The 22,516-nt window shown below is 36.9% G+C and overlaps 2 protein-coding genes across 2 annotated transcripts in view; one reads left to right on the plus strand and one right to left on the minus strand.

Moving 5' to 3' along the window:
- naalad2 (N-acetylated alpha-linked acidic dipeptidase 2) overlaps nt 1–4,506 on the plus strand; it is a 91,753-nt gene extending 87,247 nt beyond the window's left edge. The window contains exons 20-21 of the mRNA XM_051927173.1: nt 3,716–4,238; nt 4,365–4,506. Coding sequence (XP_051783133.1) covers nt 3,716–3,905 — 190 coding nt within the window. The 3' untranslated portion in view covers nt 3,906–4,238; nt 4,365–4,506. The remainder of the gene's footprint in view (nt 1–3,715; nt 4,239–4,364) is intronic.
- Nucleotides 4,507–8,767: 4,261 nt separating this feature from the next.
- The window catches only part of chordc1a (cysteine and histidine-rich domain (CHORD) containing 1a), a 29,194-nt gene continuing 15,445 nt past the window's right edge, over nt 8,768–22,516 (minus strand). The window contains exons 4-11 of the mRNA XM_028800420.2: nt 21,477–21,640; nt 19,337–19,434; nt 19,194–19,252; nt 18,915–18,985; nt 16,315–16,420; nt 16,019–16,138; nt 11,566–11,628; nt 8,768–9,685 (exon numbers count right to left, since the gene is read on the minus strand). Of these exons, the coding sequence (XP_028656253.1) occupies nt 9,530–9,685; nt 11,566–11,628; nt 16,019–16,138; nt 16,315–16,420; nt 18,915–18,985; nt 19,194–19,252; nt 19,337–19,434; nt 21,477–21,640 (837 nt within the window). The 3' untranslated portion in view covers nt 8,768–9,529. The remainder of the gene's footprint in view (nt 9,686–11,565; nt 11,629–16,018; nt 16,139–16,314; nt 16,421–18,914; nt 18,986–19,193; nt 19,253–19,336; nt 19,435–21,476; nt 21,641–22,516) is intronic.

The raw sequence follows: 22,516 nt of genomic DNA on the forward strand, positions 1-22,516 counted from the left end.
CCCACAACGAAAGACGAGATGAAGCACGCTGTGGCATTACAAATAGAGATGGGACAGAACTGGTGATATAACTTCAGGGAGCATTGGTCCCCTGGTGGCTTAGGTACGTGCTGCTGCAAAGTTTTATTCACTTCTGTAATAAATAGAAGCAAATCCCATGGGGTGAGCCAGGCTATAATGCCATACATAAAGTTCATAAAGTTTCAGAAGATGAAAAGAGGTGACAATACGGTTTTCATGCAAGCAGAAAACTTGGTGGCAGTGGCATGGCACGATGGCAAATGGGTGACTTGTCTCTCTACAGTACACACTAACAATATATGTGAGAAAGTGCAGCAACAGACAATTGAAAAATAGGCACCAAAGCAACACGTATTGTAAGGAGTGCAATGTGGCAATGACTGAAATTGGCTGCTTTGAGCGAGATCAGACTTTGCAGGACTTTGCTGTGTAAAATGTATGTGATATGTATGTGAAATCATAGAGTATGCAGGCTCATACAACATGCAAGACAGTAACATTTGTCAAAAGTAAATATTTTTTGTTGATTTGATATGTTAAACAACTGCTTTGTGTTCTTTTTTAAAAAATGTTAGTTTTTGGAAAAATATTCAGCCCTGGGAGAAAAGAAACAAAAAAAAAATTAGCCCTAAAAGAGTTAAAGCAGAGAAGGCCTTGTGTGCTGCTGACTGTGTCCTATAGTGGAAGCATTCCTAGCACTCCTAACGGCACTCCTATAATGCCTAAAGAGATTTTTAGAAATTTATACAAAAATGTAATGTAAGTATTTGGTAATGGGTATCCTTTGATTTCAAAAGCTACTATTACACTGCCTGGCCAAAAAATAAGTCGCCACCTGGATTTAACTAAGCAAATAGGTATGAGCCTCCTATTGGATAATTACTGCATGGGCGATTATCTTTCAGCTGGCAACAATTTATTTAACCCCAACTGGTACAATGAGTTGCTTCTCATTTCTTAAACAACCATGTCAAAAGACACATCTCGTGGTCGTGGAAAAGATGTTAGTCTGTTTGAGAAGGGTCAAATCATTGGCATGCATCAAGCAGAGAAAACATCTAAGGAGATTGCAGAAACTACTAAAATTGGGTTAAGAACTGTCCAACACATTATTAAAAACTGGAAGGATAGTGGGGACCCATCGTCTTTGAGGAAGAAATGTGGCCGGAAAAAAATCCTGAATGATCGTGATCGGCGATCACTTAAACAAATCAAATCGAAGAAAAACAACAGTAGAACTCAGGTCTATGTTTAATAGTGAAAGTAAGAGCATTTCCACACGCACAATGCAAAGGGAACTCAAGTAATTGGGACCGAACAGCTGTGTAGCCGTAAGAGAACCACTAGTCAGTGAGGCAAACCGGAAAAAAAGGCTTCAATTTGCTAGGAGAGCATAAAGATTGGACTCTGGAGCAATGGAAGAAGGTCATGTGGTCTGATGAGTCCAGATTTACCCTGTTCCAGAGTGATGGGCACATCAGGGTAAGAAGAGAGGCAGATGAAGTGATGCACCCATCATGCAAGATCTTGGTGAAAAATTAATGCAACACTGGATGGAACTAAATCTTGTGACATTGCAGAAGCTTATCGAAACAATGCCACAGCGAATGCGTGCCGTAATCAAAGCTAAAGGCGGTCCAACGAAATATTAGAGTGTGTGACCTTTTTTTTTTGGTGGCGACTTTTTTTTTTGGCCAGGAAGTGTCTTTTCACCTAATAACATAATATTATATTCTCAAACCTCTTTAATGCAATTCAGGGCCACAGAGGAGTGGAGTCTATGAAGCAGCTATACCACCTGTGCTTCAGAATAGGTCATCCACCTGAAGTTAAGCATGTTCAGGCCCGGCCAGTACTTGGATGGGAGACCATTTAGGAAAGGTTTGGGTTGCTGCTGGAAGAGGCATTGGTGAGGCCAGCACTTACCCTGTGATCTGTGTGTGGATCCCAAGCCCCAGTGCAGTGACGTGGACACTGTGCTGTAAATATGTTGCTGTCCTTTAGATGCAGCGTGAAACTGTAGTCCTGACACTCTGTGGTCATTAAAGATCCCTGGGCATCCTTCGTAAAGAGTAGGGTGTATCCCGATTTCCTGGCTAAATTATCCATCACAGCCTTGTTCATTCTGGTCCCCTAATCATCCCCTGTCTCTGACTGGTTATCACTTTCATCCCTTCACCACCTAACAGCTAATGCGTGGTGAGCGCACTGGTGCAAAATGGCTGTCATTGCATCTTCCATGTGGATGCTGCACATTAATGGTGGTTAAAGTGGTTCCCCACTATGTAAAATGTTTTGAGTAGTGAGAAAAGCGCTATGTAAATGTAAAGAATTATTAATATTATTATTATCCTTACAATATAGGGAGTAAAGCAGGTACAAATAATGGACAAGATATTAGTTCATGATGGGGCCAGCTGTCTCAAACACACACTCTGGGGTCACTTTGGAATCCGCAGTTATCCTAGCATGCACATATTATGTGGGAGGAATACCTGGAGAAAAACATGCGATATGTTCCTATATATAAAATGACACATGTATAAATAAATATATTAAGCATAGGCCGAGCAGACATACAGGAAAACAAAGACAAAGCTCCAATCTACATATTGTAAATTCCAGGGAAATGAGCCTGTGGGTCTCCCTGGTCTCGCCCCCAGCCCTTACCTGGCCTATGCTCAGTTTATTACGTGTGTCTGACACTGGGTCTCTAATTAGTGATGCTGATGATGATCCGTCTCTTGTCCACTCGGAGATGTTGTTCCAAGGTCAAAAGGACCAACTTGATTTAATAGACAGCAACACTTTGAGGTACTGCAGGTCACACCATGCTAATGAAGTGAGGGCATGAGCCATGATTTGAATACCAATAAGTACATCACTGCACAGGATGGGGACCCCCACCTAAGATCCTAGTGTTTATGTTGGAGGCACAATAAGGTGGGGACTGAGCAGACACCAGAAAAAGTGTGACTTTCGACTAGAAAAGCAGCATCTGTGTAGCTGAGGCCAGGAGTTCTCATTTAGCTAAGGCTAAAGAGTAACTGCTTGTGAGAGCCATCGTATTCCAGACGTCACAAGTTTGCAGAGTATCTCCAGCAGTTACCATGGTGCAAATCTGTAAACCTAAATTTGGAGCAAGCCCCGTTTAGAAAATGTGGTGTTAATTTGCCTTTGGAAGCTTTCAAAATTTTTCATCCATGAAGCTATCAGTAACATGCCAACAGGTACTGTGAATATTTACGCTATAGCAAAAGGTGTCGTGATTACAGATTTACTCTTAACAAATTGGCAGTATTCTACAAAATCGTAAAAATGTAGTGATTATATATCTTTCCATCCATCCATTTTCTAAACCTGCTTATCCAGAGGAGGGTTGTGGGGAAGCTGGAGCCTATCTTAGCAACCATTGTTCACCAGCCCAGTGCAGGTTGAACACACATACACCTACTTGAACATCACGGGCCAGTTTGGCAACAACCTTCATGTCTTTGGCCTGTGGGAGGAAACCAGAGCACCCAGAAGAAACCCAGACGAGCGAAGGAACAACATGTAAATTTCACCCAGGGAGCACCCAAAACTTTTCCATTATATGTAGAAATCTCTTAAAGGAGGTTACATTTGCACATTGATTACAGTAAATGTAAATTTAAGTATTTCTTTTCCTTACGTTCTTTACTTTTGTTTGCAGGCATATTATTTTTGCCCCAAGCAGCCACAACAAGTATGCTGGAGAGTCTTTTCCTGGAATCTATGATGCTATGTTTGACATTGAAAATGCTGAGAGCCCAGTCAAAGCTTGGGATGAAGTCAAGAGGCAGATCTCCATTGCGGCCTACACCGTTCAAGCAGCTGCTATGACGCTCACTGAAGTTGCATAAAGGAACAGTCGTGGATTGTTTTCTTTTTTCGTTAACAGTTCAACACAAAGTTTTTTATAAGTAAGCAAAAAGAACCCTCTAAAGATGTGATAAAAATCAGCAATTCACAGGAGTCTGTACTAGTACATGAAAAGATTTTTATAAATGTTTTGATAATTATAATTTATGAATACTTTTTAAAAAAATAATAAAACTGCTGCTGTATTCTTCAACTTAAAGTTGCACACTAACATAAAACCAGCATTTCAATTTTCTCACAGTATTAAAGCTTATTAATTTATTTATACTTTGAACTGTCAACCAAAGCAGTATCTTTAATGAAGGATGTCAGTTGTATTATCAGTAGTCACTTGGATGAGTGATGTAACGTAACGTATCTCCCTGGAATATAACTATGTCTAGATGAACTGAATCAATTTTCTACAATTCCCTTACCTGGATTGTTGAGCATGCATTGAGACATTATATTTTGTAAGTTGAATTTGACAATTACTCACAAAAATGTATTTTTATTCAAATCATAATACATAAAAATGATCAAAATCTGTACAAAACCAATAATATCAAGTATTACAGCATTGAATAGAAATTCTGCCTTAAACAGATGTGTTATTTGATTTCTTTCTTGCAAGGATGACTCCTCATTTCCAGACCATTTTGTAGCCTGAGTATTTAATGGCATTCTTCTAGTTAGAGTACTATATCCTGCAGGGGCTGCATGATCCCAGAAAATATGTTCTTTAAGAACAGCAGCCATTGCTCTAACCAATATACTCCTCTCTAGTAACTGTGGTAGAGATATAGTGAGACATACAGACCAAGGGTATGACAAGGTATTCTAAAAATAAAACATAATTATTAAAAAAAAAAAATGACAAAAATGTGTAAGGATGCTAGGAAAGGTTAACATTTTACTTAACTTTTATGTTTAGGCATCCAAAACAGTAACTGTCATTCCAAAATAAAATAAAGATCTTACCGAGTGTGCACCTTACAGACCAATCTCATCCCGGGCAAAACTTCAGTCACAAGAATAAAGAAAGTAATCCCTTCAGTAATAACGCAACACTAAACTGGTTTTGGTAAAGGTATGTATTTATTGTCAAACCTTCACCTATTTCTGATACATTACGTGTCTCTTCAAGATCTGTACTCTCGGCTTGCTGCTCAATCTACATCCCTGTCCACAGCTGTGGTCTAAAGAATTGAACTGCAAATTTCAAGTGGCTGACACTCCATGATAGACAGAAGTTCAGTGATTGGGGAGAGGCTCAAGAATAGAATCACTGGTGTTCTGAATTAAGAGGAGTCAGCCGAGGTGGGCTGGACATGTTACAAGGATACAGCAATTCCCCCCAACATTCCCAGGGGAGCTCACACTGACCCTGCAGGAGATTCAGGACATACGGAAGAGATTGGATATCTGGGATGGCTTGAGAGTACCTGGGGATTCCTCAAGAATTGGTAGAATCTGTAGCTGGGCACAGGGAAGTCTGGGCTGACCTGCTTGGCTGCCACCACAACTCTCACTAGGAAAAGAAGTTTCAGAAGGTGAGAGGAAATAAAATGTTGCCTATTAGATTGCCACACAAGGAACACTCCATTAGTGACAATGCTTTTTACAGTTTCTATTACACCCCCAATTATCTGTCTTCAAAGCAGTCTGAAATAAAGTGGATTATATGAGAAGAATGGAACAAAGTTATCACAGGATACTGATTACATGGTACTCTTCATCATGGAGCCACATTCATCTGACACTCCTACTAAATCCGAAAGACCAATTTCAAAGGATCTTTGGGTTCTAAATCTATTAGTTGAGGACCATTTTTTAACCCTATAAACTATAATGCACCAGCAAACTAAACTGAACCAGTTTTGTTAACTGTCTCAAAGTAGTTCTGACATCTAGGAGTAAAGGTAGTAAGAAAAGGAAGATATAATTAAATGTAAGTTCTGCCAACATGATGAAGACCATCAATTGTAGGTGTTGGTCTTTAGCTATGTGAATTATATATTTTTAAAGTGAATACAATTCTAAAACTTCTTTCTCAAAGTGTCCACTTAATTCTAAAAATGTTACAATCAACTGTGATTTTGTTCATGTAGAATGCAAAATGATTATGTAATAAAAAGATCACTCTGCAAAGAATCACTATAGCATAGACAATATATTGTTAAAAGTAAACTTCCTTCTAAATTGCTTATTTCTCTTTCAAAGATCTAAAATATGGTATGGTATGACCTGCCCTCCATATTAAACTGTCATATGAAAAACAAAGTACTCCTTTTTCATTTTTTTTTTGACATAAAAAGGTTTGTTAAATGTGTTGTAATTGAAAGATAACAAAATGAAAATTTTACTTTGCAATAATTTATTCAACAAAAAAGAACAGACGTGTCATTTCAATCTATGAAAAACTAAGCACACCCCTTGGGTATTACAGCTGATATTGCCCCATCAAGTTCCTGTATCTGTCTGCCAGACCCTGACATCAATTGGGAGTCCACACCTGCATGCACTACCCATTTCAAATCATTGCACAGCATCTCAATTGGATTCAAATCCAGTCTTTCTTTTCAGCCATTCCTTGGTGGACTTAGTGGTATGTTTAGGGTCACTGACATGTTGCAAGATTCACATTTGGCTGAACTGTACTCTTCTGACAGTCTCACATTATCCTCAAGCACCCTCTGGTACAATCAAGACTCGCAGGTATCTAAAACCTGCTTTCTGAAAGACTTGGAGAGCCCTTTCAATCTAGGCATATGGTCATAACACAAGCTTTAACATCAAAAAGCAAACCAACCTTATAAAGTACCAGTACTAACGTGCAGTGAATACACTTGACTTGAGCATTCATAGTTTTCATACTCTCTCTGTACGTTTAGCATACGTTTTCTCAGAAGTTGATGCGCTTGCTGCTTCCTAAACAGCTCTTCTTTACTCCACCCTAGCGGCCCACTTCTTCTCTTCTTCCATCAGCATCTTTTCACGTTAAAAGTGATTAAGTCAGTGTTTGTTGTTGCAGTTACTTAGTACACTTAACTGTTCAATCTGCCTCAAGAATGATTTAAAATATGAAGAGGTAGAGGAAGTGACGGCGAAGAAGGTAGGGATGAGAACGCCGGCCATACGCAAGCGCCACACGGCCGCTCTGCTGCGCGGGGCCGAGAGCTGATTCTACAATAAAATAAAATATAAATAAAAAGACTAATAAAAATCTTCACCCCAAAAGCGGACAGTAGATGTCACGTAGTATATGTGTACCAAATATCAGGTCAATAGGTGAAATGGTTTGCAAGCTACAAGTGATTTAAAATCCTGGACAGACAAATGGACAGCCATGGTAACGTATTATATAAGAAGATGAGGTTTAAATAAGACGGGTTTCTACAAGGGCTTCTCTAATAACGTTCTAATCATTATAGGTACTATCGGAATTTTCATATGCAAAACTTGGCATTTATGTTTATTTAAATTATACAATGGACTACAAAATGTAAATGTGGCATGATGTCTGTTATATTACTTTAATGGCATTATGTATGATCACATATTGTAAGAAAAAAATTCATACGCTGTACTTTTTTTTTACATCACTGTTTATGTGCTTTGAGGCTACGTGAAGAATCCAAGTAGTACATGCTTGGTTAGCCAAGGAAAAGAAATGTTGTTCAAACTCCTCTTTATATGCTTTTCTGCACTCTCCAGCTAATAACTACTGCTTTTATCTACTGCTCCAGTGCACCATAATCATATACAGTACCGCAACATTCTTTTACCCTATAATTTGATATTTTAATCTTTGAAGGACTCCTTTGAGCATATATGCTTTAAATAAACATCCAAGAACACCTACGATTTTCTATGTACACATGTAAAAGCTTTATTAAAAGGAACTTTCCCAACTGTTCTAAGCTGCCTTTCCTTTCTTTGCTTTCACACATATTAGCTAGTTATAAGAGTACTGGAAGTAATTCCAGACTACCAATTAATTTCAAGGTTGCCAATGCCTATACAATTCTTAAGCAATGATTGGAAAGATACTTCTTAGTTAATCTCTCAGATAAGGAATGGTGCAAGAGACATTCTAAATTATTATATAGTTAAATAGATAAAGGAAGGATTGATCTTATTCCATACAAACTAACATGATATTTCTTGCTATTTTGGAGTAACTCAGGTTAAAACTGTACACCATACACATCCATCACAATTACACCAATCTAATATCTACCATGGACTGGTAACTATGAACAAAGTCATCAAGCACCAGTCTCATTCTTTATATGTTTTAAGACTATGCCACACTTAAGACTATTTTGGAGAAAATGACAATGAATTTCAATTTAAAAAAACAGCATTGAAAATGGTACTGAATTCTTTTTTGACTTAAGTATGCTGCATGTACGTGATCTAAATAAAACTCATTAAAAATTTCCAAAGTGGTCTCCTTTGTAGGATACATTATTTATATGAATATAAATTCAAACCATTCTAATTCTGAATACAAAAAAACAAACAAAAAAAAAATTAACGGCATGTCTTGGGAGATATGTGGCTGCTTTATGATATGCATTAAGAAAATGTATGTAGCAATACTGCCCACAGAGCATTTTTAACTATAGCCAATATGGCCTTTGATAGCTAAACTAAAGGCACGCATACATTACAGTATAGTGTATGAAGCATTTTCTTGGCCTAATATTTAAATATGTAGCTCTACATAAGAAAGGAATACAGTTTAAAAGAGTACTTCCAAAGTGCAAATATAGTCACGTAGGGAAAAAAAAAATTAATCTTCGGTCTGTTGACAATACTATACACAGGTGTATAATAATTAAGGCAAAACATAGTATAAGCAGAGGCAAACTTTATTCCATTTAAGTTTAATTGTTTTTTCAAACAATATCAGTTATAAAACAGGAAAAGAATCCTTAACTTAAGAGTGGCATTTTAGAACTATGCCACTTAAGCAGCAAGCAAAGTAGCTCGAGCAAAGCCAACACACTAAACAAACAACATTGGAAAAGAACTTGTGAAAGTCAAATTCGTGTTCCCAAAGCATTTATGTTGTAATGTGCAAAGGATAACGTCTGCTCATCTTTCAAAGAGATTTCATGTACCAGTAAAGGTGCATGTTGCACTGTTTAGCTATAGAATTATTAATAATTTTATTCTTTTAAAAAGAGATACTTGGAACCAAGTATATTAGCAGAATTTAGTTTTGAGAAAAAAAAGAAGAAAAAAAAAAAGATGAGCTCCTGGAATAAGTCAGTCATATATGCATGCAAAAAAGCAGTAAAATGTTTTGAATACAGAAACAAGTAATATAAAGTATTAACTATATTTATAAAATAACTGGACAATTTTTTCTGTGGAATATTCAAAATACAGTACATCTTTTTTGCAACGTCCTTAAAATATTTGGGTAATATTAAGTAAATATTAATTCAAGTTCTTCCTGAACCCAATTAAATATTAGAAACGTATCACAGTGGTGTTAAATGCGACTTAACCCACCACAGTAATTTGAGTGAGGAGATTATCGTCACCCCACTGTAGAAAATAAATGGTCCTACAATTCAGCAAAACGAATGATAGTCTATGATTAACCATTTCAGCAGCTCTCATCTGAACCTGTTGACTCTTTCACAACTGGCATCTTAGGTGGAGGTAGATCCAATCGGGCCCAGGACATTGGTTCAGATTTCTTCATGGTAATTTCAATTTTCGTGGCTGTCATCATCATACAGCTCTTGGCAACATCAATGACCTTGAAAAAAGCAACACACCAAGGTTATTATAGTTAACGAAAACTAAAATCAAAACTGAAACTATTATTAAAAAAACATTTTCGTAAACTGAAATAAAATAATTAACAAAACCGAAATGAAAAACTAAAATGAAACGAAACTATTAAAGTAGCTGGAAAGACTAACTGAAATAAAAAAAATAATTTACTAAAATATTTTTAGTTTTCGTTTTTGAATGAATACTCTTGCCATTAGTCTTTAACCCTTGTAAGTTTAATTCTAAAACAGAAATTCATCCACCACGAGCCGCCCGTACGTATTCATCCACTGAACGACAGCTGATGACAGAGGGTGGGTGTTCACGCAGCATTTGTGGTAACAGACCAAGCTGAATGCGGGTGCGTAAAGCGTGTGAAATAGAAAGCGATTTACGTGCCGCCTTTCTTTGCGCTTGATGTATATCAAAATGTAATTCAAACAGCTGAAATCAGAATGTGCTGGTCAACAAAATGTTTACCATATGGACAGAAAAATAATGAGTGAGTAACGTTTCAGTTTATTTCTCAGGTGACTGCTTTTTGTTGACAGCAATTCACCTGCCACTTCGCACAGAAGAAATAATTTTTACTTTCTTATATACGAAGTATAGAGAAAATATAGTAATCTTGAAAACATTCGACCTCGATATTTTGATGAATCTTGATGTTATAGACCTCCTGGAGTCCAAAAATACCGTTTTTTGTAATTGTGTGTGGGTATAAACACGATAACTCAAAAACGCAACTAGATGGATGAAATTTGGCATGTGGTTTTTACACCACAATTGTAGATCTGTATTAACTTTTGGGCAAAATCCATCACCCTGAAGTGGTACTTTACCTGAACACATTCTCAGGGTCGCAACACTGATTCAAGTCTAAGAGCCCTTTTCTTCCTAGACCCCTGTGATTTGCGTAAGAAAATATTTTAAAAATGATAAAATTGTGTAAAATTGTTCATATTCTGTATCTAGTTTTGATGCTTATTTTTATCAGGCAAAAACAAAACCAGATAGTAAACCATGTAGTGTAGTAAGCTTCCACTAACATTAAACTCTGTATTCAAATCTGTTAAGTATACAGATCTGTCTGATTGTGACACAAAACTAAACTCCGTAGGAGCTCCATTCCATAATTACTAAAACTAATAGATATAAAAATAAAATAGAAATGTCTTTGTGAAATAAAAACTAAACTAGAACTAAAAATACACGATGAAGGAAAACTAAAACTAAACTGAATTTCCAAGTAAGGGCAGAAAAAAAATATAGAAATAAAAACTAATATAAAAAGGCAAAACTATAATAACCTTGCAACACACAGAGAAATGGGTCACTGAAACCAATACTCATATGGCAATAGAGGAAGTCTATATTTTTTTTCCTACTACTGATCTGACAGTGCAATTAAACTAAAAATACATAATTTTATGGAGAGTAATGTAATAGTAAAATAAACAATAAAATCCAGAGACTGATTAGGAACAAACAAAAATATCAAAACAGTACTTGACAGTACATAAACTTTATTAATCCCATGGGGAAATTCAGAATAAATTTAGAAAATGGATAAAACCTTGATTGTTAGACTTTTACAAAATAAGATAGAAGTCAATGTTGTGTATTAATAACAGGATTTTCCAAGTACAACAGATAGAATTGAACAGTGTAAATAAACTGTTTTTCTAAAAGATTTTTTTCAGTAAAATAAACACAGAAAATGAACACTTTTACCAATAGTACATTATAATACTAAAAATTTTGCTGCCCTCTAGTGTTCATGAATAAAAAGCAATAAAACCTATAAAATACTTCTGTAAAAAAGGCGATATAAAATACAGAACAGTCTTAAAATATACTTACACCCCACAAGTTAATTTTCTGTTCAAATTCTTTGTCGCCTTCGAATATTATATGAATATTTAGCTAAAATTTGAAAAAAGGCAAAGTGAAAAGTCACAAATCAATACATATTAGGACAGAAATCATTACTAATTATTACTTGTCTTTTCTAACAGATGTATATCTACACAGAATCTAAAACTTAAATGTACATTTGAGGGCAAGTAACAAAAAGTGTTTACTATTTATGCTCCCTTTCTTAGAAGGTTTATGGATGTGGTGAGAGGGGGACATGCATGTGGTGGGTATGACATAGCAAGATGCAGAGGACAGTAAAATATGGGAACAGATGATACGCTGTGGCGATTCCTAATGAGAAGGGCAGAAAGAAGATTAATTTATATTCCCTTTATTAGATTACTAGAATTCTAATTATGTGCCTAACAATTATGGTCCTCTCTCATAAAATATTACCAAATGTGTGCATGCTCCTAAAAGAAAAATAACAATATCCAAATCCACAGATTGCTATGGATGCACAAAAAGTAATACCAGTGTTAGATAGTGAGCTGTGCCTTCTGTGGGCAGGACTACAGAATATTCCATCCATCCATCCATTTTCCAACCCGCTGAATCCAAACAGGGTCACGGGGGTCTGCTGGAGCCAATCCCAGCCAACACAGGGCACAAGGCAGGGAACCAATCCCGGGCAGGGTGCCAACCCACCGCAGGACACACACAAACACACCCACACACCAAGCACACACTAGGGCCAATTTAGAATCGCCAATCCACCTAACCTGCATGTCTTTGGATTGTGGGAGGAAACCGGAGCGCCCGGAGGAAACCCACGCAGACACGGGGAGAACATGCAAACTCCACGCAGGAGGACCCGGGAATCGAACCCAGGTCCCCAGGTCTCCCAACTGCGAGGCAGCAGCGCTACCCACTGCGCCACCGTGCCGCCCACAGAATATTCCTTTATACTGAATGGTATAACATTTCAAACTGAATAATGCCATCAGATGAAATTGCACACTGCAACAAAAAAAATTCAAGTCATTATGCTACATACATCTATGTAATCGTTATCAAACTAATTTAAAATCATTGCAAACGAAACCAGTATTATCTAGCAGCATCGAGTGAAAAGCAGGAATAATTTGTTAAAAAGAATATGCCAAGCCTATTCTTATGACGGCCTGCGGGCCACATAAGACCAAGGAAAAAAAAAAAAAAAGATAAGCTTTCCAATTTTCTGCCTCTTTCTGTTTTTTAAGCATTTTCTACCCTCTCACCCTGATTCTGTCACTCAACTCTCTGTAGGGAGGTGCCCTGAGCCCTCACAAATTGCTTTCCTCCCAAGACACCCCACCCCAAACGGAAGTAGACATTGTATTCATGTGTGTTACTTACTGATATCACTTGTAATGGGTTTGTGTACCGATAGCTTTGATTGCGTTTATAGTTCTTTCACTCTGCTAAATGCACTCTGTGATGTGACTGTGTCACATATCCGCCGTGACACAATGGTAGCGCTGCTGCTTTGCAGTAAGGAGATCATGGGATCACATCCCAGATACTCCTCATGTGAATAGTGAGAAAAGCGCTCTATAAATGTAAAGAATTATTATATAACCAAAAAATTTATTTCAAAGGGTAAACAAAATGTTTTTGCTATTTTTGTGCCCTTTTTTATTTTATTCACTTTGTGAGATATGCTAGGCTTAGATGTAAGAAAAAATGTTTTTTTTTTTATTTCAAAAGTGAGGAAAAAAAGTATTGCTACAACCTCAGATTCTATTCAATTATAGCGTGTTTATTGTTTTTTTATGCAGTTTGTGATGTGCCTGTGTTAGATGTGACCAAATTTAAAAGAAAAACAAGGAATAAACATTAATTGTTTTTAAATACACTAAATTTGTGAAGGTTTAAAATTTGTCATTATCTGCTGTTTAACAGCCACTGAAAATGCCTGGCCCAGCTAAATTTCTTGGTTTGGAAATCTGGCCCAACTCAATTTGTAATTGAGTAGCCCTGCACTACACAATTAAAATAAGAAAACATTTGACATTAATATATGCATTATGACATGTTTTGGAATAGTGGGTTCGTGGCTAAGCAGTACTGTGTCCATTTTTAAATAAATGGATAGCAAGCTCAATCTCCGTGGGTGTGTGTACTCTAAAGGTTGGTGGAGTGAATGAGACAGAGCATGCCTGCACGTGAGGGTATGATCTGTTTTGATTGCTCTACTGGATTTCCACGGCTCGCAACTGAGGCTCTGCACCTGCACCCACTGTGGCATAGAAGGGTGAGCTGGCATGGCAAAAGGGAGGAAATTAATACAAGTAAAAAAAAAAAAAACGGGAGGAATGCAAAGGAGCCTGTGTGAGAGTAATTGTGCACAAATAAGAGAAGGCAGGCAGCCGGGAGCACAGCCCTTGGGAGTGTATGCGGCCAACACTCGGGTCTGAAAAGTGTCACTCTCACTGAGCATTTTGATGGAGTGGGGAGTGACACGTGGCTGGGTTCAGTCCCGTAAGGCACCAGGAGTCAGAGAGACTTGGATTGGGAACACTGTCAGCCGCTGAGACCGGTGTCTCAGTGAGAAGAGGTTTAGATCGTGCCACAATGTTTTCCGAAATGTACTATACAGGTCATAAAATGAATAATTCCAAATATCATATATACCTATGTCTGTTTTTCATAGACCATAAGGTGCATACTAATTCAGCGTGAGCAGGAACACTCAATAAAACTGAATAAAAAAATCAAATCAAGTGACGGTGAGATACAAAGACGACAGATTCACCAGTGTTTGTGTGTCAGCTTTTATCCATCCAGATCAGAGAATGTCCAGTACCATTGCCTCAAAACACCACTCACATCTACAGTTATTCCCAGTTTCAAATAAAAACTAACACCGTCAGATCCATAGGGCAGTAGTATGTATTGTGATCGTGACAGAAAGAATAAAAGTGAAAGAAAAAAAAAAACGGTAGCTTTTACAAGTACTATAAATGCACACCGTCTGTTACAGACGCAAACCAAATGTATGTGTGTACTGTATAATATTAACCATAAGAGCAGCTCACTACTGAAAACGGCAAATATAGGAGGCAGTCGGGATCGAACCGGGGACTTTTGATTACAAGTCAGCAAATCTTTCCGCTACGCCACGGAACCCATTGTATCGCCCTTGAACCTTTTGTGAAAGTGTTTATTTGATCTTTGGATTTCAGGCTTCACACATTATGTAGTTTATATACATTCTGTTATTTACTACTAAAATATGAAAAATGTTTCTGTTTTAACAATGTGTTTACACAGATTATTGTAGAAACGGAGCACACATGAAATGCATTTGTTCCAAATAATTCAAATAAATCTATTATTTCCACTCTAAAACTCCAGCACTTCACTCCCAGATAATCAAGGCATGAGCTGGGAGAACTTTGTGCATGTTCTGTGGCAGTGAGGGGATGGTGTAGCAGGCTGCTCGTCTTTATTGGCACATTTACAGGACAAAAGACGCTGTCAGAGAGGTGCGATGGGATTTAAAGTGGGCCGGATCTACAAGTTTTTTCGTAGGCTCTGGTAATTCTAGTGTTAATGAAGATGATGCACTGCACTGTTTGCACTTTGTTTTGGGAGTTTTAATAAAAACTTTTTACACCTACTCCTTGTTTGGAATGTATGTGTCATTCATCTGCCTGGCTCATCTCGGTTTCATGACTATTGACGGTGGCAGGTTCAAGGGGGTCCCGGGAGCAACAGGAGTGTAGAGTCAACCCGCACCATCACACAAGCACAAGATGCAATGAGGAGAATGAATATGTACATTTTACTAAAAACTCATGACTCCTAAATACTTGGGAGTCATAAATGTAGTGCTACTTTCATAAAGTTAACAAATGTAAAGCTTAATCACGTCATAACTAGTTAGATAGCAACATCATGTTATAAAATTTCTCCTACAATTTCATGACAAGACTGATTAACCTTAAAAACAAATGTAACACTCTGAAAATTTTATGATGAATATACTGTATATCTGAAATTTGTTTTATTCAACCCATCTTTTTTGGGATGTGGAGATTATTCTGACAACATAAACTAACTAAAAGTGCACAATGACATTGCAGATCAACCTACTGACTAAAACAACACAGAACTATAACTCAAAACTATAAGATTAAAAAAATGGCTTTAGAAGGCCCCAGTTTGCTAAAATTAACTGACAAGTTATCATACATAACTTGTCAATATAGCGCAATAGCATGATTAAAACAATTAATAAACATGCAACGAATAATATGATTTACTTTGGTAGACTCAAGACTGACAAATAAATTAGGTAAAGAACATTTACTAGCAGAAATTTAAATGACAAACCAAGATTAGTTTCAAGAAGTGGGTGCATTATAAGCTTTGAAAGATAAACAAATAATCTGGAGGAAGTGAAACTTACAACTGTGCTGTTTGCATCCACATAGCTTAGATCTGGAACAGAATTTTTGGCATAGATTGAAATAATAACCTGCCCTCCTGTCTGATGCCAATCAAATCTACAGGGCACTACTTTCTTTCCCTATTTAATACAAAAAAAAAGTAAATAAATTTTAAAAAATACAATAAAAAAAAGTTACTCTCATACAGAAGTACATAATAAGAACACAACCAAAATTAAACACAAACACTTCCTGAAATATATCACAATCACAGAAACATTCATCAGTACATTTTTGCATGGCCAAAAATACCCACTGTATCATTCTTTCTCCACAAGTGACTTCCTTTCGTACAGCCCTCCTGAGAAAGGAAGCTATTAAAATCAGAGGTCTTTCGCTTACAGCAGCTCCAGTACTTCATTCTGTTGATTGAAAAAAAAAAAAAAAACTTTATGCACCAAAGCCTGGACTATTTTACAAAACCAATTTTTAAACCTGAAAGCATGAAAAGTACTTTTAACCAAGCAACTGAAAATAACAGTGCTACTACAAGTAAAAAAAATACATAGTATAGACTAAGATTAATCTCTCAGTGAAAAAATGCAAACTACTGCATGACAGATACTCAAGATAAATTTATTCCTATCTTTCTAAATAAAGATTCAGCAAACAATTATTGGTCTGCTACAAAAGAAGTACATTATCCACTGAAAATACTTCCTATGAAGATGTCTAATTAAATATGATAATCACCTAAAGCACACAGCTAAGCCACAGTTGAATGTACAGTATAAGAAAAAATGCCTTTACTCAAATACAATTGAGTATTTAATTGATGGCCTGAATGACCATTGTTCATCAACACCCTGCAAGAAGCCTAAGCAGTCTAGTAAAGAACGGTCAGATTCTACGAAATCCGAGTATGCATTTAATCTAAATCGATTTAAAGCTGTAACTAACTAGTTTTAAAAGGTACATTCATCAATTATTAAATCATAATTTATCATTTATACTGTGTATAGGTGGCACATGGAATGGACAGGCATCCCAGCAAAAAGTCAGGAAGATACCTTACTCAGACGGGAGGTCCCGAGTGGACGGAAAGGCATCCCAGCCGAAAGAGGGCAGGATAGTGCACCCGGACAAGGCTTCTCTAATGGATGGATGGACATCCCAGTCAGAAAAGAAGACAGCCCCCTACCCAGGCAGGAAGACCCAGAGAAATGGACAGGTGTCCCAACTGGACATGTGCATAGCACCTTCACTGGCCGAAATAAAATTGGAGAACAGGGAAGGACTATCTTAGGGGGTTATTTATTCCCGCTAGATGGCAGCAGCCCTCAATATCAGTGCCCATTCTGGGACCCACAGGAAATGCTGAGAGTTGTAGTCCAGCAACACAGCCCTGCTGGAATCCGTGGGTGCCACAAGAGGGCAGTGCAGAGAGTACTTCCTATTATATAGGACTTCTGTGTGACCCAGAAGTGTTTCCAACAGGCAACAGCCCTGGCACAGGAAGTACTCCTGGGTCTTCAATAAAAAGGACTGCACTCCTTTGTCCAGGCAAGTCAGAGCTGGGAGGAGGATGAGCAACACTCAGCTGGTTGAAGGCGGTACACTGGAGAGAGGAGAGGTGTTGGGAGGAGGAATAACTTGTACTTGGTGATTTTTTGTGAGGTATTTATATAATAAACACCCATTTATTTGAACCAGGGATTGTCTTGGTGTGTTCATGTTGGGATTTGGGGCAAGCTTTCACATCTCTTAATATATATATATATATATATATATATATATATATATATATATATATATATATATATATATATATATATATATATATACACACAGTGATCCCTCACTATATCGCGCTTCGCCTTTCGCGGCTTCACTCCATCGCAGATTTTATATGCAAGCATATTTAAATATATATCGCGGATTTTTTGCTGGTTCGTGGATTTCTGCGGACAATGGGTCTTTTAATTTCTGGTACATGCTTTCTCAGTTGGTTTGCCCAGTTGATTTCATACAAGGGACGCTATCGGCAGATGGCTGAGAAGCTACCCAGCTTACTTTTCTCTCTTGCGCTGACTTTTTCTGATCCTGACGTAGGGGGATTGAGTAGGGGGGCTGTTCGCACACCTAGACGATACGGACGCTCGTCTAAAAATGCTGAAAGATTATCTTCACATTGGCTACCTTCTGTGCAGCTGCTTAGTGAAGCGACATGCTGCCCGTGCTTCGCATACTTAAAAGCACGAAGGGCACGTATTGATTGTTTTATCTGTCTCTCTCTCTCTCTCTCTGTCTGCTCCTGACGGAGGGGGTGTGAGCTGCCACCTTCAACAGCTTTGTGCCGCGGTGCTTCACATACTTAAAAAGCCAAACAGCCCTATTGATTTGTTTGCTCCTTTGAAGAGGAAGATATGTTTGCATTCTTTTAATTGTGAGACAGAACTGTCATCTCTGTCTTGTCATGGAGCACAGTTTAAACTTTTGAAAAAGAGACAAATGTTTGTTTGCAGTGTTTGAATAACGTTCCTGTCTCTCTACAACCTCCTGTGTTTCTGCGCAAATCTGTGACCCAAGCATGACAATATAAAAATAACCATATAAACATATGGTTTCTACTTCGCGGATTTTCTTATTTCGCGGGTGGCTCTGGAACGCAACCCCCGCGATGGAGGAGGGATTACTGTATATATTTGTTCCATACCTAAGTCTACTAAAGTATTTAGTTAAGTAGATTAAGTAAATTCTAGTTTAATTTTATAAAATTCTGAAGCACTGGCAACAAAAAAAACATTAACTATGGATTAGTCTTTGAAAGGAGCGGTTCATAATCATGCTGAAAGAGTATTTCAAACTGTCTTTTTCCATAGAACAGCCTTTAGGTATAAACACAGCAAACCTTACCCCTCATGAAATATAGGAACACCAACATGAAACTGACATATTTCCTCATTGCTCTGTGGTCCATCAAATGTCTAAAAAACAATGAAAAACTATGAATTAATGATAAAGGAAAAGTAAATCCAAATGCTAAAAATTTTCACCAGATTTTCAAACCTATTTTGCAAATAACTCCTTGCTGGGTTTACTCTCTGGTTGGCAACAGAAACCATGCATTTAACTAATATGACAGAAAAGTGTGAAGAAACCAAGTTATTCACTCTATGGAAAAGGATGAATTACCTTTGTACAACCTCCATTTTTACAGGATGTTCCAATTTTTATTTCATCACTCTCTTCATCTGTAAAGTTACAACATTCAGTCAAATACCACTCTAGTAGTAACAAATACATGTTTATTTCAGAAGAAATGCTTAGACACTTACTATTTATCTCTGCTCCACTCTGAGTAGTTAACTTCTCCAAGGCCTGCCGTAGAGAAGCAGAAACTTTTTGTGTGAGCCGTGTTAGTGGTTCATCAGGGCTGAAAGAAAAGAGGACAACCAGTTTAAGATTTTTTGAAGTGTTAGAAATTGTTATGTGCTGTTATTCATATTTCCCCAATGGTACCTTCAAGCATACAATATGTTCTAAGTACTTGTTAAGCTCCCCTTGGACAGCACCTGCAAGATTGGAGGGGGACAGACAATATGGCTTTAGAGACAAGAATATAAAAAGATCACAACAGTTTTAGCAAAGCATGGATACTGCTAAGCTAAAATACCCATTACAAATAGAGGAGAGCTATCTGAAGACACCTGGATTTCACCAGGTCATTGCATCAATGACTAGTGCTGTTGGCCTCTTATTGTGAAAGTAGTGCTCAACTTGAAGCATGAAAACCTTGTGTTATATGTTACATGTAAGAGCCATAGGACGTTGTTGTGTTTGCCTGTCTAAGTCTTGATGGAATTACATGAGTAAACAAACTACACTTCATTGCCACAGTCCATAAATAATAATAATAAAAATTAATTAATAATAATAACCATAAATAAAACATTTTAGCATTAACCCCTGTAATATTTTCATCCTTGAGATTTGTTTCAACAGTGGTTTGTTTTTGTCAGCTTCTCTTAGAAGTTTTTGAAACTTTTTAATCGTACATAAAATATCTGAGTTATGTCACAAAAAATCTACTAGGCATGGGTGGCAGCAGCTCCTCCATTAAGGAGGAATACTTGCTCTCATGTTGAATGTGAAAGTAATACACAGAGACAAAATGCATCAATCTGGAACTACTTCTTTGGAGTTTATAAAGACTTTTCAATCAGACCTTGTTAATCTGTGTTCTGTTTTACTAAAAAGGCATTACAAACAGAAGATATTTTTCATTTAATAGTAATCGGTAGTTTTTAAAGATCAAATTCATTTATCATTAATTCAACACTCATTGCAGGATAAATAATTACGGTTACTATTGTGACCAATTATGTCATCAAAAAATCGTGTGTTCTTAAATCTACAAAATCTGAAATACTGCAATTTACTACTGTGATGATACAAGATAAAATCAGTTCGAAGGATTCCTCCAAGTCTCAGATGGCAATTAATATTTTTTGACAATTACTTTCATTCCCTTGACAATTTTTTTTTTTTTAATATAAATTATAGCAGTGGGCATGCAGGAAAAAGGGCACAGAGTAGGAGTGGGATATGGAATCAGTCAAACAAGAGTGACACAAAAAAAATGTCAGCTTTGACTAAAGATCACCTCTAAAAAGCAGTGTGGGAAAGATGGGAAGTAAAACATTTAGTTGGATGACAATCTTGTCAGGGGATTCCTGAAAAAGATGTGAACATATAGCAACATCTAGTAAGAACACAAAGGGACTTGGTAAGTTCAAGAGCAGTTCTTCCACAAATAATCAGAGTGCAAAACCTTTTAAAAATTGTATTAGTATTAATATAGCCATCTGACAGCTGTTCCAATCTTTGAAACGATTCTAATGTCCTATAGACTCAGAGGTGAAAAAAGGTACCTGTGAAAGATGTGTAGGACAGGATGTAGGAGATAATTCACAGAGGTTGCACAGAGATAAATGGAAGAAGGGTACAGAAGGTAATATCAGACAGTATAGGACAGTGGCTGAGGTGTAGGACATAAATCAGCAGTTTACTTTTTCAACACCCACCTATGACTCACTATGTGACCATGAGCAAGTAACTGACATAACCTCAATCCAACTGTCAAAAATAAACAAACAAATACATAAAATAATCTATATATGGTTACCACATATTGTAAACTTGAAGGCTGCCTTGGTAAGATCATAGTTCAGGGATACATCAAGAATTTATTTGCTAATTTTAATTATTTTTGTGTTCATTACCCACATACATGTTGCAATTTAGTAAAACTGCATTTTAATAATTTAAGGACTCTTCAGCAGTTTTATCTTTTGGTTAAGTACTCAGTAAATGGCACTAAACGACAAAAGAAACACTATACACATTCTAATAAAACGGAGAAACATTAGTCTCAACCACAAAAATGCACCACATATAAAAAAGAAATTAAATTACCTTGGTCGCTGAATTAATTCAATAGGTTTTGGTGCCTGGATAACATACTCATTAAATTTTGGTTTTAAATCTTCAGCTAAATCTTTTTTATCGTTGGACATTTTAACTTCTGGTTTGACAGGTTCAGGTGGTTTTTCATTGCTGTGTTGACCTTTGGTACAGCCCTTAAAGAAAATGTTGGCAACGTTACAAAAAGAGAGACAGAAAACTTACTTTACATAAGCCCACCAACAATATGAAATGTGCTAACATGTAGCCTTGCAGTTCATTTTAATGTATTTCACGGTGGGTGGGATAGTCGTCACTGCCTATGCAGCACACATGCAAGCAATGTTACATATAAAAAAAACCTGAATAATCACATCAGACATAAATATTTTGTCACATTCAAATTCTTATTATAATCATATTACAAAAATGTGAATACAGTGAATATTTAAACCCTGAACAGTTTAGTTAATCCAACAGCCCATTTTCTCATGCAGTCCCTGTGGTTCTTTCTACAACACATGGCTGAGGCACACCATGAAATATGGGCATTCAAAGGATTACTTTACCCTTTTTGGTGTTATTAACTCCATATAGTTTATAGAGATGGCCAAGACAAAACTTTAGTCTCATTTTTTCATGCAGAATGAGAGAAAAAGTTTGTTATAATGGAACATATGCTGTCCAACAGAAAACAATGTGAAATAACGTCCATGGATAAAAGTAAAAATTCTCAAGTTACTCCTGTCGCATAATCCACATGTCTGTTATAAAGACTTGTGCTCAAAACGTGCAAAACACATGCATTTTCTTAAATAAATAGTTATGCCTGGAAAAATCAGAGTACAACATTAACAGGAAATCATTCCCATAATTCTGTGTTCATGAACTGAAGACAGAACTCTTGACCAATGAATGACGGGAGAGGCAGTTCTTCAATTCAAAAGCACAAATTTATAGGATTACATTTTTCTGTTTATGATGTACACTGCTTTTCCCGGAGTATAATATTTTAGCAAAGAATGCAAGTGTTTCAGAAGTTTTGCACATAA

Source organism: Erpetoichthys calabaricus, chromosome 4, assembly GCF_900747795.2.
Source record: "Erpetoichthys calabaricus chromosome 4, fErpCal1.3, whole genome shotgun sequence".
NCBI lineage: Eukaryota > Metazoa > Chordata > Cladistia > Polypteriformes > Polypteridae > Erpetoichthys > Erpetoichthys calabaricus.